This window comes from Myotis myotis, unplaced genomic scaffold (genome assembly GCF_014108235.1).
Source record: "Myotis myotis isolate mMyoMyo1 unplaced genomic scaffold, mMyoMyo1.p scaffold_m19_p_18, whole genome shotgun sequence".
NCBI classification, from domain to species: Eukaryota; Metazoa; Chordata; class Mammalia; order Chiroptera; family Vespertilionidae; genus Myotis; species Myotis myotis.
The window spans coordinates 29,836,526-29,850,203 of NW_023416322.1; the positions used below are offsets into that span (position 1 = coordinate 29,836,526).

At 43.5% G+C, this 13,678-nt stretch overlaps 1 protein-coding gene across 1 annotated transcript; it reads left to right on the forward strand.

The window, feature by feature from the left end:
• The first annotated feature begins 342 nt into the window (after nt 1-342).
• MRPS21 (mitochondrial ribosomal protein S21) lies at nt 343-8,829 on the forward strand. Its single transcript, XM_036342451.1, has 2 exons — nt 343-464; nt 8,541-8,829. Exons 1-2 carry the CDS (start codon nt 382-384, stop codon nt 8,719-8,721), a joined length of 264 nt encoding a protein of 87 aa, XP_036198344.1. The 5' UTR covers nt 343-381; the 3' UTR covers nt 8,722-8,829.
• The last annotated feature ends 4,849 nt before the right edge of the window (nt 8,830-13,678 follow it).

Below are 13,678 nucleotides of genomic sequence, written 5' to 3' on the forward strand. Positions count from 1 at the left end.
CCCGGAACAAGCCCGCCCCGGCCCTCCCGAAGCCGCGAGCGGTCCTGGGGGTGGGTGTGCGGCGCGGGGTGCCCGCTCGGACCCGGCCGCGGACGTCTGCGCGGTGACCCCTCGCTACCGTCGCTTCGCTTCCCGAGGCAGGGTTTGCAGTGGCAGAAAGAACGAGGGTCTTGGGCAGGATGCGCGGTGACCTGCAGGCTAGGAGAACTTGCACGTGCCGCTCTCGCTTACTTTTGAACGTGGCGTATCCAGACACAGCAGAAGCCGTGCGGTAGAGTGTGCATTCGGGTGTTTCTCCTTCTTAACCTGGTACCTATATTTTCTTCCCCGTTTTAACATCAGCCTCTAAGTCCCAGGGAGTGAAGACTTCATCCCAAGGTCATGGCAAAACACCTGAAGTTCATTGCCAGGACTGTGATGGTGCAGGACGGGAACGTGGAAGGGGCATACAGGACCCTAAACAGGCGAGTGTTAAAGGGCCAGAATCATGCCGAGACCAGCTCTCCTGAGAAGTGCGGTGGCTGTTCTTTCCCCCTTCCCCGGTCACACCTTGTTCTCAAACCAGTGCGCGGCCAGGTGGTCACAGTCTTGAAACTTCCCAGCCCCTCAGGACCTGAAATCCATCCAAGGCCTCAAATAGGGCCCAAAGCGGAAGTCAGGTCATAAAGTTGCCAGGAGGCAGGAACCTAGGGCGTGATTCAGAGAAAGCTCAGGGAGGGAACGGTGTGGGACAGAGCTCATGGAAAAGGTGAATTCAGAGTTGGGATCTCGGAAAAGCAAGCAAGAGAGGAAAAGTGTTACAGGTTTAGAGGAAGGTTACAGCAGAAGCAGAAGCATGGAGATGGAAGTGAGCTGGCTGGAGTGGAGGAGCTGTATTGAAATGTTTTAAATGCTAGACTGAGAGATTTGAATGACCCTACTGAAGAAGGCCTTACCACTGTAGCTCCTCAAGCAAATAGTTCCTTAGCCTCCCCTTGGTTATAAGTTTTAGACTTTCTGGCTATGCCTCATTCATCATTTTCTCTCTCCAGTGTGAAGCAGAGTTTGGAGAAACAAAGGTTTGTTGAGTTGAATTATCGAAGAATGGTATGAAAGAGATCTTAAAGAGATTACATGAGGTGGCCCTCTACCTTAAGGCTAGCAAGGTGGTAGCTTTATTTCACAAGTCTAGCAAGATAAAATTATATTTCTTGGCCACACAGTTATTGAATGGTGGAGAGGAGTGTAAAACCCATTCTTGCTAGTGCAGTGTTCTTTGCTCTATGTTACTAGACTGTTGACTAGTTTCTCTGGAAATGGAGAGACTTCTGGTAGTCATTTTCCAGTTAGGAATCCTTATTTGACTGGGCTTAAATACTAGTGGGATTCTTGGGGGCTGAGAGGGTAAAGGAGAGAGAGCCTCGTTCTTAGCAAAGGGTGCTAGGTGCGATCGGCTGGATGGCAGAAGACCACAGTAAGTAGGGGCAAAGGTGCTGTCAGAAGCTGTATAAGTGAAAAACAGTTGCCGGCTGAGGGTAGTTTGTGTGTCTTTTCAAGGACTTGGTGTTGGGTCAGCCCCATTTCCTCATTCTATGTCTGCATGCCAGTCATATCCTTGGGCAGAAGTGGTTCCCTCTGCATTGTCACTTACATTGAGAGTAAAAATGATCAGTGACATACCCGGTGTAAGACACCCGATTTCATTTTTCTCTATTACTGCTCGTTCCCACCTCTCCTATTTCAGCCCTTTGAGCGGCATGTCGGTGAGAGGGTTGTGGTGTCTGATGACCTTTTTCTGCCCCTAACTGGAAGCACAAAATGAATGTCTTTAAGACTCCTGTAGTGAATTAGCTAGTGAGATGAAATGTTAAACTTGGAGAAAGGAAACCTTGCAGATTACTTCACCTTTTTTTCTGACTTCTCTCTGGGTGATGTGTTTTTGTAGATTTACATGGGTCTCCTAGTCAGGGTGATTGAGCTGTATTAGTATCTGCCTCTTTCAAAATCCTGATTCAGCCAATAACTTTTAATTTAATCAGCATTCGAGTTTTGCTCTTTCTGTTTTTTTCTTTTATCTAAAAACTAGAGGCTCAGTGCACAGCCGGGCCTGCACCCTCTTGCAGTCCAGGAGCCCTCAGGGGATGTCTGATTGATGGCTTAGGAAGCGACTGGCGGGCCAGTTGGGGGATGGCACGGCCAGTGAGCGGCTGGCCCTGCCCCCCTGATCACCCCTTTGTCCCTTATCACTGTCCCTTCTCTCTGCCTGCTGGCACCCACCTTGGCTGGCCTGTCACCACCTGCTGACCGGTTGTTCTGCTGATTGGTCAATTTACATATTAGGCTTTTGTTATATAGGCTCCTTCTTGATCCTGGGTGGGTGGTAGGTAAGAGAAGAATAAATGAATGGCAGAAGGTGAGGCTAATTTGTTTGGATACCTTTTGCCATCTGGCCTGGCCTGGCCCTATCTCAGAACTCATTCCTAGGCTGTTTTCAGATATCTCTAAACTTCTTTCTCCTTTTTGCTAAACAGCAGCCCCATACTTCTTTTAAGGGCCTCTTTTAGTCAGGACACTGGTCAGTGTGACACCACGTGGTTTTCAACCCTGGCTGCCAATTAGAATAACTCAGGGAACCTTTAAAAATAATTCCTGCTGCCAGGACCCAACCTAAGATTAAATCAGAGTCTCTGGACAGTGGCATCTGACAAGCAGCATTTAAAAAAATTTCCCATGAGCCCTGACCAGAGACATACAAGAAGCAACCAGGGAATGCATAAATAAGTGGAACAAAAAATTGATATTTCTCTCACTCTCCCTTCCTCTTTTATTTATTTTTTTAAAAATTGATTTTAGAGAGGGGAAGGGAGAGAGACAGAGAGAGAAACATCAATGTAAGAGTGAAACATTGATTGATTGCCTTCCAAATGCGCCCCAAACAGAGAAACCTGGGTATGTGCCCTGGCCAGGAATCGAACCCACAACCTTTTGGTGCATGGGACAACAGATGTTCCAACCAGCTGAGCCACACCAGCCAGGGCAACAGGCTTCTTAAGGATAGAGACATGTGCTTTTTCATTAGTATATCCTTTGCATTTACCAAAGTGCCTGGCACATGGAAAGCTCTCAGTAAATGTTTACTTAATGAATGTAAATGTTCCTTTTACCTTCTGTCAATTCCTTTACTTTAGTGTTTGTCACACCTTCCCGCTGAAGTGTCCTTAACAGCAGGGAGTGAAGGAACCACAGGCATACCTTGTTTTATTGCACTTGGCTTCATTGCATTTTACAGATGTTGGGGGTTTTTTGTGTGTGTTTTTATTTTTTTTATTTTTATTTTTTTAAAATATTTTTTTGGTTTTTTACAGAGAGGAAGGGAGAGGGATAGAGAGTAAGAAGCATTGATGAGAAACATCGACCAGCTGCCTCCTGCACACCCCCTACTGGGAATGTGCCTGCAACCAAGGTACATGCCCTTGGCCGGAATCGAACCTGGGACCTTTCAGTCCGCAGGCCGATGCTCTATCCACTGAGCCAAACCGGTTAGGGCATGTGTGTGTTTTTAACAAACCGAAGGCAAGATCCTTCAACAAAACGATTACCTGTTTTTATTGCGATATTTGCTTTATTGCGGAGATTTGAAACTGAACCTGCAATATCTCCGATATGCCGGGGTTCTGCCACCACAGGCAAACATGGAATGTCCTTGAAGTTGTTGTTTTTTTAATAAAAAAAAATTTTTTTAATATATTTTTAACTTATTTTTAGAGAGAGAAGAAGGGAAAGGGAGGGGGAGGAGAGAAAAACAGAAACATCAATGTGAGAAGGGAACATTGATCACCTGCCTCCTACAAGCTCTCTACTAGGGATCAAGCACGAAATCCGAGCATGTGCCCTGACCAGGTATTGAACTGGCAACCTTTCCTTGCATGGGATGATGCCCAACTGAGCCACATTGGCAGGGCTTAAATAAAATTTTAGGGTTTTATTTATTATTATTATTGTTGTTGCCATTACATCTGTTTTAGAGCTGACACCATCACCCGTACGTACTCAAGTTAAAATTGGTGTACTAGGTAGATATATCAAATTTATTCAGAGACTTTTGCCTTTGGATAGTACCTTGGGCACTCTGTCAGGTATCCTGTTAAGAAATGTGGCATTGTTGCCCTGGCCAGTGTGGTTCATTTGGTTGAACATTGTCCGATGCACTTAAGGTCACTGGTTCGATTCCTGGTCAGGGCACATGCCCAAGTTGTGGGCTCGATCCCTGGTGGGGTGCAAGAGCTGATCAATGCTTCTCTCATCATTGATGTTTCTATTGCTCTCTCTTCCTCTCTGAAATCAATAAAAATATTTTTAAAAAATAAAATAAAATTGCTAAATCCCTCATCTAATTTAAAAAGAAAAAAGAAAGCATGGCATTACTTTTTTTTTTCACTTTAGGGATTAAAACACCAATGTAGGAATAGGTTTTGGGAAAACCAATTCACATTGCTTAAAAAGAAAAGAATTTAATCAGAATGAAGAGGAATGGTTAGATAGAAAAATAATATAAGAGATTCAAGCATGGCTCAGTGGTTGAGTGCCAACCTATGGACCAGGAGGTCATGGTTCGGGGCACATGCCCAGGTTGTGGGCTCAACCCCAGTGTGAGGCTTGCAGGAGGCAGCCGATCAGTTATTCTCTCTCATCATTGATGCTTCTGTCTCTCACTCCCTCTCCCTTCCTCTCTGAAGTCAATAAATATATATGTTAAAGAGAGAGAGAGGGAGAGAGATTCAGGCCTGAGACTCGGGCCCTTAGGTATGATTATCTCTTTTAGGCTTCCTTATGAATTCGGAACATTCGAACTTTGTGGCTGGGATTATCTAGGGAAGCAGTGCAAGAAGGGCATGTGGTTGGAAGGAGCCAGCTTGGGGCAAATATTGTGGCAGTGATTTTTGTTATTTATGGGAAAGATACTTATTTTATCAATTTAGATTTTAGGAAGCTGCATTTCTCTCTCTCTCTCTCTCTTTTTTTATCGTGGAGTGTTAGATATGTATCTCATAATTGCATTTTAGCCTCAGGAAGTAAAGTGATATTTTAATCTATATTATTTTGCTCTTAGAATAATTTCCTAGGCAAAGAGTTTTAAGCATGCAGATATGAACTGGCTGGTGCTGGAGTGTCCCAGTCTTCTGTTGGTCAGACACAGTGTTTTCTGATACACTCTTCTTCTTTTTCTCTGTTTTTCCCTAATGTCCTCTCTCTGGCCACCTTTTCTGTATATGTCTACTACATCCCTGGCTTCTTATCTCTCTCAGCTTTCTGATAGTTGGTAGTTTAAAAATAAGTTGCATGTTCTGTGGTCTAATTACAACAATAGGTGGAGAGCAAATGAGAGGAGAGGGAGGTGGTTAAAACTTGAGCATGTGTTGTAGAAGCAGTCTGACAAAGGAAACAGCCTATGTGTCTGCCTAGTTAGATCGCCATAAGTGTTCATTACATAACCAAGGGCCCTCATGGGTGCCCTGGGATGAGGAGATAGAGAGTGTGGGTTGCTAGGAAGCCCTGCATGATTGGCTGGCCCCAAGCGAGGGAAGTTAAGTACACTGCACACAAGCCCGGATGACCCCTTTTATTTCTGGTAGGCAAGCTTCTGGGCCCATTGAGTCCTTCTGCGTACACATTGGTCCTGACGTAGGCTAGCTACATGGACATGTGAGTCTGCCTCAGCTCCTTTTACGTAATCCCTTGAATTTCACTAAAACTGGCAGCTGATTTCTCCTTCAGTGTCATGTTGCCAGGCGCCTGAACTCAAGGCTGATCTGTTTACACTAAGGCCGTTGGTCTTCTAGTCCTTGAACTACCTTTGGAAGCAGGAACATCTTTAGTAACACCCTGTCTGTTTACTTCATGAGTTCTGCGAAGCTCTTCCTGTATCCTTTTTGTTAGAAATAAGTTGAGTAGATGCCTCTATGGTAGGAACTCAGGACCATTTGAAGATAATCTGTACTTTTTTTAGGATAACTAAAATCTTGGAACTTATTTGGTCTGTGTTCAGGAATTAGGTGGAATAGTCCCGAGAAAACCATTAGCAATCTCCTAATTACGTTGTGGGCCACCGATCTTTTTGTTCTTTCCCCTCCCCCATTCTCATATTCTTCTGTTAGTTTCCTTCATGTCTTACTTTTTTGCCTCACCACACAGGCATTTACTTGGTAAGATGACCACTTCGGTTCCAAACCCCTTTTGAAACTCCGGTAGAATACCTGAGTATGTCTACTACACTCTCTCCTCCCTTTGCAGTTCTCTTTCATCCTACTTTTAAACTGCCTTTGTCATTCCAGTAGGATCCTCTTCCAAAGTGAAGTCATATCCAGGGGTCCCTGTTCTTTTTATAGTCTATCCTCGAATCCAGTCAGTCTCCTTATCCTTTTTATATTACATTTCTAGTTTTTTCTCTCTGGGACTTTTCCCCATTTTTTTCTCTAATATACTAGGGCCTAGTTGAAAAAGTGGCCTTCATCAAACAGCAGTAAACAACTGAAGTAAATGCGTAGGTGTTTCCATGGTTACTTACATGTCAGTGTGCCATGTCTTGGCTTACATCTTTTGAATTAAGGAGCCTGGCCCAGCTCTTCCTCCTTCCTTCTTTCCTTTGCTCAGGAGCACTGCAGTAATTTGTCTTCTGAACCTCAGTGGTTTTAGCTTGAGGAGCAGAATGCTGTTGTGGAACACAGCACTAAAGACTGAATTCTACTTCCAGCTGTATTCTGTGATCTTGGGGCAGATTAGCCTCTACGAACTTCAGTTATCTAAAATCTAAATCTTGCCGAAACCGGTTTGGCTCAGTGGATAGAGCGTCAGCCTGTAGACTGAGAGGTCCCGGGTTCGATTCCGGTCAAGGGCATGTACCTGGGTTGCGGGCACATCCCCAGTGGGGGATGTGCAAGAGGCAGCTGATCGATGTTTCTCTCTCATCGATGTTTCTAACTCTCTCTATCTCTCTCCTTTCCTCTCTGTGAAAAATCAATAAAATATATTTAAAAAATAAATAAATAAATAAATAAAATCTAAATCTTAGCAAAGATAATATTATTGAGGCTTTCTGAGTCAACATTTCCAAGAACTGTGTCTACTATAAAGTCAACCCCTTGAGCTGTAGACATTTGTCAGTCACCTAGAGGATTCATTTTTGTCATATATTTACTGATAAAGGCTTAATTCCTAACCTTAAACAGCACACAAACCAGTAAGGGAGATGAAAAAAAAATAACAAATAACCACAGTTAAATATAATATTGTCTGATCAATGTTTTAAAAGGGGCATTAACACTGTGCTGTGGCATTGGTTTTCCCTGGACTTTCAGCAGCAACATCATCTGGGAACTTGTTAGAAATGCACATTCTTGCCCTGGCCAGTTTGGCTCAGTGGATAGAGCGTTGGCCTACGGACTGAAGGGTCCTGGGTTCGATTCCGGTCAAGCGCCCATGCCTGGATTTCGGGCTCGATCCCCAGTAGGGGGACATGGAGGAGGCAGCCAATCAATGATTCCCTCTCATCATTGTATATCACTGCCTCTCTGAAATTAATAAAGAATCTATTTAAAAAAAAAAAATGTCCACCCAAAACCTATGGAGTCAGAAACTGGAGATGGCACAGTAGCCATGTCTCAACCTCCTTATCTCCAATTGTGTTTATGACTTCTTATATGTAATGAAAGGGCAGGGAAGGCAGGAATGGAACCACTCAAACAATGCCAGAAATGGAGGGCAGCAGCAGCAGGTGCCTCCAGATCTCCTCAGGATCAAGTGATGATGGGTTGAGAGGGAGACACAAATTACAGATTGGAGCCAGAGCTCTCCGGAGCATAGGGGTTAGATAGGTTATAGAATAAACCCCCATGTCTTCCTGGCTCAGTGAAAACAAAGAGGTGAGTTTGAGTTAGGCATGTTCTAAATCCAGCAGGAGAAGCTGCATTGCAAGGAATTGGGGGGAGGAAGAGGAAAACAGATTGAGCTCAGTTTTATGGACACTTAAAGATTAATAAAATGTGGTTTCTACCTTTGAGGATTTTCAGTCTAATAAGGGAAATATTTGTATAAGTAACGGAAGGGCAGAATGAAATAGTTGCTAAATAGGTCTACAAAAAAGTAAATGATTGTGTAATTAATTGCTTTTTTATTCCCCTCAAATTCCTATTTATATTTATTAATATTTTATTTAAAATTTCATAAGTTAATGCTGTATTGCCACCATTTCATACCTAATTTTTTTTTAGAGAGAGAGAAGAAGGGAGAGGGACAGAGAGATAGAAACATCAATGAGAGAGAAACATTGAGCGGCTGCCTCCTGCACTCCCCCCACCAGGGATTGAGCCCACAATCCAGGCATGTGCCCTGACCGGGAATCAAACGGGTGACCTCTTGGTTCATGGGTCGATGGGCCACACCGGCTGGACCCTAATTTTTTACAGACATCAGTTGTTTGGTCAGTTGACTTCTGGCCATCTGTAAAATTGAAAAGGAGTAATAATGAGCCCCAGCTTCTAACTTCATTGCCTGCCTTCGTACAGAATCCTCACCATGGATGGGCTCATCGAGGATATCAAGCGACGCCGGTACTATGAGAAGCCTTGCCGCCGCCGACAGAGGGAAAGCTATGAAACCTGCCGGAGGATCTACAACATGGAAATGACTCGCAAGATCAACTTTTTGATGCGAAAGAATCGGGCAGATCCATGGCAAGGCTGCTAAGGCCTGTGGATAGTAGGCCCAGTAGGAAAACACCTATCTGGTTGTATCTCCATCTCTTTTCTTTCTGCGACCCCGCTTCTTGCAATAAACTCAATCACGTATATACAAGAAGGCCTGTGTATATTGAAATAATCCTCTAGTCAGCAATGGACCCTCTCTTCTATTAAGTGAAAGAGAAACTGAGTCAGAAAGTAGTCTAGGAATAGAGGGGCTGGTTGGGAGGGGGGAATGGGGAGTTATTGTTCAATGGGTAAAGAGTTCGAATTTGGGAAGATGAAAAAGTTCTGGAGATGGATGGTGGTTGCATAGTTACATAACAGTGTGAATGTACTGAATGCCACTAAACTGTACATTCAGGTGGTTAAAATGGTGTATTTTATGTTAGGTCTATTTTACTTTAATAAATTTTTTAAAGTAGTTTAGGAGAAGTAAGGAAATTTCATAATTGTAGTGGAATATACCAGTATCTACCATTTCCTACCCAATTTTTATGAAACACAAAGCAAGATCTTACTGGAAAAGCATCTGTTAATCTTTTTCTTTTTTTGACAAGAGAAAATAAAATTTAATATCATGCACATGGGAACCCAACATACATGAGAGAGTCAGAGACCCTGCATACAGGAGAGATTTAGATACAGAAAGGGGGATTGAAGTATGTAAGACACCGAGTTAGAGATGAGGTAATGCATATTGCAGGATGATAAAAAGAACATATTTTCAGTTAATAAAAGTGCCCTGCCATATAAGTGGGTCAAAAGGTTAGTACTGATAATCTCTTTTTATGGGCAAGGCCTTTAATTCAAATTCTTCGAAGTAATTAAGTGGGGGGAAGGGGAGCAGAAGTTTCTCCTGAGCCTGAAGCTAAAATTGCCTTCAGCTCAAAGTAGTTTGCATACCACCGAGGCGCATCCTGGGGTGGCTGGTTCTAGACCCCCATACAATTTTCCCATACCCTTGTCACTGTCCTAGTCTTCTTTTTAAAAAAAATATATTTTATTGATTTTTTACAGAGAGGAAGGGAGAGGAATAGAGAGTTAGAAACATCGATGAGAGAGAAACATCGATCAGCTGCCTCCTGCACACCCTCTACTGGGGATATGCCCTTGACCAGAATCGAACCCAGGACCCTTCAGTCCGCAGGCCGACGCTCTATCCACTGAGCCAAACTGGTCAGGGCTCTTCTTCTTTTTCTTAAATCAATTTTAAAATTTTCAATTATAGTTGACATGTATTATACTAATTTCAGGTGTACACCCTAGTGATTAGACATTATATAACTTACTAAGAGATGATCCCAATAAATCTCATAATCATCTGACCCAATAATAGTTATTAAAATATTATTTATTTATTTTTTAAATCTTTTTTTAAAATATATTTTATTGATTTTTTTACAGAGAGGAAAGGAGAGGGATAGAGAGTTAGAAACATCAAAGAGAGAGAAACATCAATTAGCTGCCTCCTGCACACTCCCTACTGGGGATGTGCCCGCAACCAAGGTACATGCCCTTGACCAGACTCGAACCTGGGACCCCTGAGTCCGCAGGCTGACGCTCTATCCACTGAGCCAAACCGGTTAGGGCAAAATATTATTGACTATATTACCTATGCTGTACTTTACATCCCCATGACTGTTTTGTGACTACCTATTTGTACTTAATCCCTTCACCTTTTTCACCCAGTACCCAAACCCCCTTCCATCTAGCAACCATCAAAATGTTCACTGTATCTATGAGTCTGTTTCTGTTACACTTGTTCATTTATTTTGGTTTTTTAGATTCAGTTGTTGATAGAAATGTATTGGCATTTTATTGTTCATGTTTTTGATGTTTGTTTTCTGTTCTTTTTAAAAAAATTTTTTTATTGATTTCAGAGAGAAGAAGGGAGAGGGAGAGAGAGAAAATCATCGATTGGCTGCCTCCTACAAGCCCCTTACTGGGGATCAAGCCCACAACTCAGGCATGTGCCCTTGACCGGAATCAAACCCAGGACCCTTCAGTCTGCAGGCCGACGCTCTATCTACTGAGCCAAACCGGCTAGGGCCTGGGTCTGATGTTTAATAGCGGGAGGGGAGGGTGGTATCTGGCCCCTGGGAAGAATAGCTACTCTGCTTCCTCTCCTGCTGTGTATTTCCTCTTGTCTTGTTCCCCTGACAGCCATGCTGCTAATATAAGGAGAGTTGATGGCAACCCCCTGAAGGAGAACAGGGTAGGCAGAAGCTGCTAGCCCACCTCATCTCAACCAAGCGGCAGCCCTCAGCATGGTGTTTTAAAAAAAGTAAGGGGGTGGGGGGAGCAGTGGGTGGATAAGGACACATATGCAATACCTTAATCAATAAAGAAAAAAAATTAAACAGAGCAGATTGCCAAGGCCACCCCGCCTCCAACCTCTCCAGATTGCTAGTGTCCACACATTGCCCCCTTGTGGTGTAGTAGTGTGGCTTCAGATTTCTGGTCTCAATTTTCTTTTCACTATCTTTTCTCCCTTGCACAAATACCACACTTATTGATAAAGCAGGCCTGCCAGAAGATATGCTGTAGCCATTGTTCTTGCCATTCGAGGCTTGATCTCTCTTCCACTTGGCAGCTGTATGGTGAAGAAGACGTATTACAGGGCATTGCACAGAAATAGCTTAGATCTGGGCCTTGCCCTCTGGAATCTCACACTGTGGTTGGAGAAATTTTAGATACAGATAATCTTCGACTGGGTCACCTTTGTCTAACCTCATTTTAACAAGTTAGTCAGTTAGGCTTTGATACTCCTGAATCACCTGTCAATCTCTGACTCTGGTCTTTACTACATCATTTTCCTATGATTTTGAGCATGGTGTCACCTCCTGCCAGGTGCTATTGGTGAAGAATGGAAGCCTGGCCGTTGCCAAAATGGTATGGTATGTTTGAGATAGGACCAGGCCTGTTACTTCGCAGTATTCCTCTGAAGTAAAAGTTGCTTCTGAGCTCCCTCCAAAATACTAAGAGGTGACTAAGATCTATAATTTGTCTCTGAAATTATACCCTGCTTGTCTTAAATCTCCAGTCCTGTCCATTGCCCATGTCCCCTAGGGTAATGATGGGCTTTAGCAGCTGGTCCATTGAGAGGCCTCGTGTAAAGTGGGTATCTGGCCGGCTGGCTGAAGTTCTAAACAGCTCGTGTTGTCAGGGCAAGTAGAAAGACCTTCCACTCCCTGCTCTGGGAAGGTAGAAGATAGCTCGTGTTCATATAATGAGTAGGGATTGTCCTAATATCTTTATCTCTGTATTGGGTTCAGAAGAGGGGTGGTTTGGTATTCACCCACTTACAAGGTGATACATGCAATACCTCCTACCCTGTTCTTATGTACCTGTGACACTGGATTGCCTCTGGCAGGCCTGTTCCGATCACAATTTAAGGATCTTATGGTTAGTGCTCTGGAAACAGGTATCCCCTTAAAATTGGGACTGTTGAGTATCAGATGAAAAGCAATCTAGGCAGAAAGCAACAAATGCAAAGACCTTGAGCTTGGCATTCTTTGCATGTCCAAGGTACAAGGGGTCAGGATTCTAAAGCTGAATGAGTAAAGAGTGGCAATAGATGAGATCACAGAGGTAATGGAGTGGGGCACATATTGGAGGGCACTTGACTCAGGGATATGGAAAGCCAGGGGGGATAGTTTTGAGCAGGGGAGTAATATGACCTTTTTAATGTGTTTAACGTGCTCACTATAGTACCAGATAATTTACTTACGTTTTTGTGAGAGACTAAAAGGGGACAAAGTGGAAGCAAGAGAAAGCAGTTAGGCGACTACTAAAATAATCCAAGCATAAAAGTGATGTTAGTGAAGGTGGTGAGAAGCAGAAGAGTTTCTGTAAATATTTTGAAAAAAGGGCCAATGAAACAGGAGTCCAAAATGACTCCCAAGATTACTGGCCTGCATAACTGTAAGAATAGAGTTGCCATTAGCTGCGACGAGGAAGACTGTATTGGGAGCTGGAGTGTGTTTTCTTGGGGGAGGGGGAGTCAATTCAGTTTTCATTGTGTAAATTGTTTACAGCTTTATCGTAGATATAAGTAATATATAAAATATCTATAATAGAGATGTCTATTATACATGTATGTATATCCTGTATCCTATAGCTTTATTGAGAAGCACTGTTTTAAGTGTATTGTCCTTAGTCACTCATGTTCTCACAGCAGCCCAATGAAATGGATTTTTTTACAGGTGAGGAAATAGAGGGCTTCAGCGGTTCTCAACCTGTGGGTCGCGACCCCTTTGGCGGTCGAACGACCCTTTCACAGGGGTCGCCTAAGACCATCCTGCATATCAGATGTTTACATTACGATTCAAAACAGTAGCAACATTACAGTTATGAAGTAGCAACGAAAATAATTTTATGGTTGGGTCACAACATGAGGAACTATTTAAAGGGCCAGAAGGTTGAGAACCACTGGCAGTAGTTTGCCTAATGTCACAACTAATGAGCAGGAGAACTGGAATACAAATCTAAGTAGTTGAGCTTTAAAGCCCAGGTCTTACTTAATCATTAAGCAATATTGATTCTCAGAGGATTCCCGACACATTCTAGTAGGCAGTCAATAAATGTTTGTTCCAGCAATTAGTGAATGACATAATAAAATGTAGGGGGCGCTACTAACTCCAGAGTCCTACACTCGCCTTTTTTCCTGGGTGGTTGGTCTCTGGTACCACCGTTCATTTAATCGAGGGAGAAAGGGTAAGGAGACGTGGCTAAAACTAGGAAAGTCGACTGTTCCCAGGGGTTGACTTTCTGCCAGAAAGGCTTCGTTGGGGCTCGCTTTTAGTTTTAGCATGACTTCAGCGCACTTACTCTCCACACCAGGAACGCTGCTTTATGCAAAATTGTGCCGGCAGTAACCTCTGGGACGGAGTTGGCTGGGAAGCCGCAGCAGGCTGCAACTCGCAGGCTGCAACTCGCAGGCTGCAACTCGCAGGCTGCAA

Bases quoted from the DNA above. Each gene is read 5' to 3' on its own strand.
- MRPS21 (XM_036342451.1), top strand. From the start codon at position 382: ATGGCAAAACACCTGAAGTTCATTGCCAGGACTGTGATGGTGCAGGAC. The intron at 465-8,540 runs GCGAGTGTTAAA...GCCTTCGTACAG, and splicing joins GCATACAGGACCCTAAACAG to AATCCTCACCATGGATGGGC.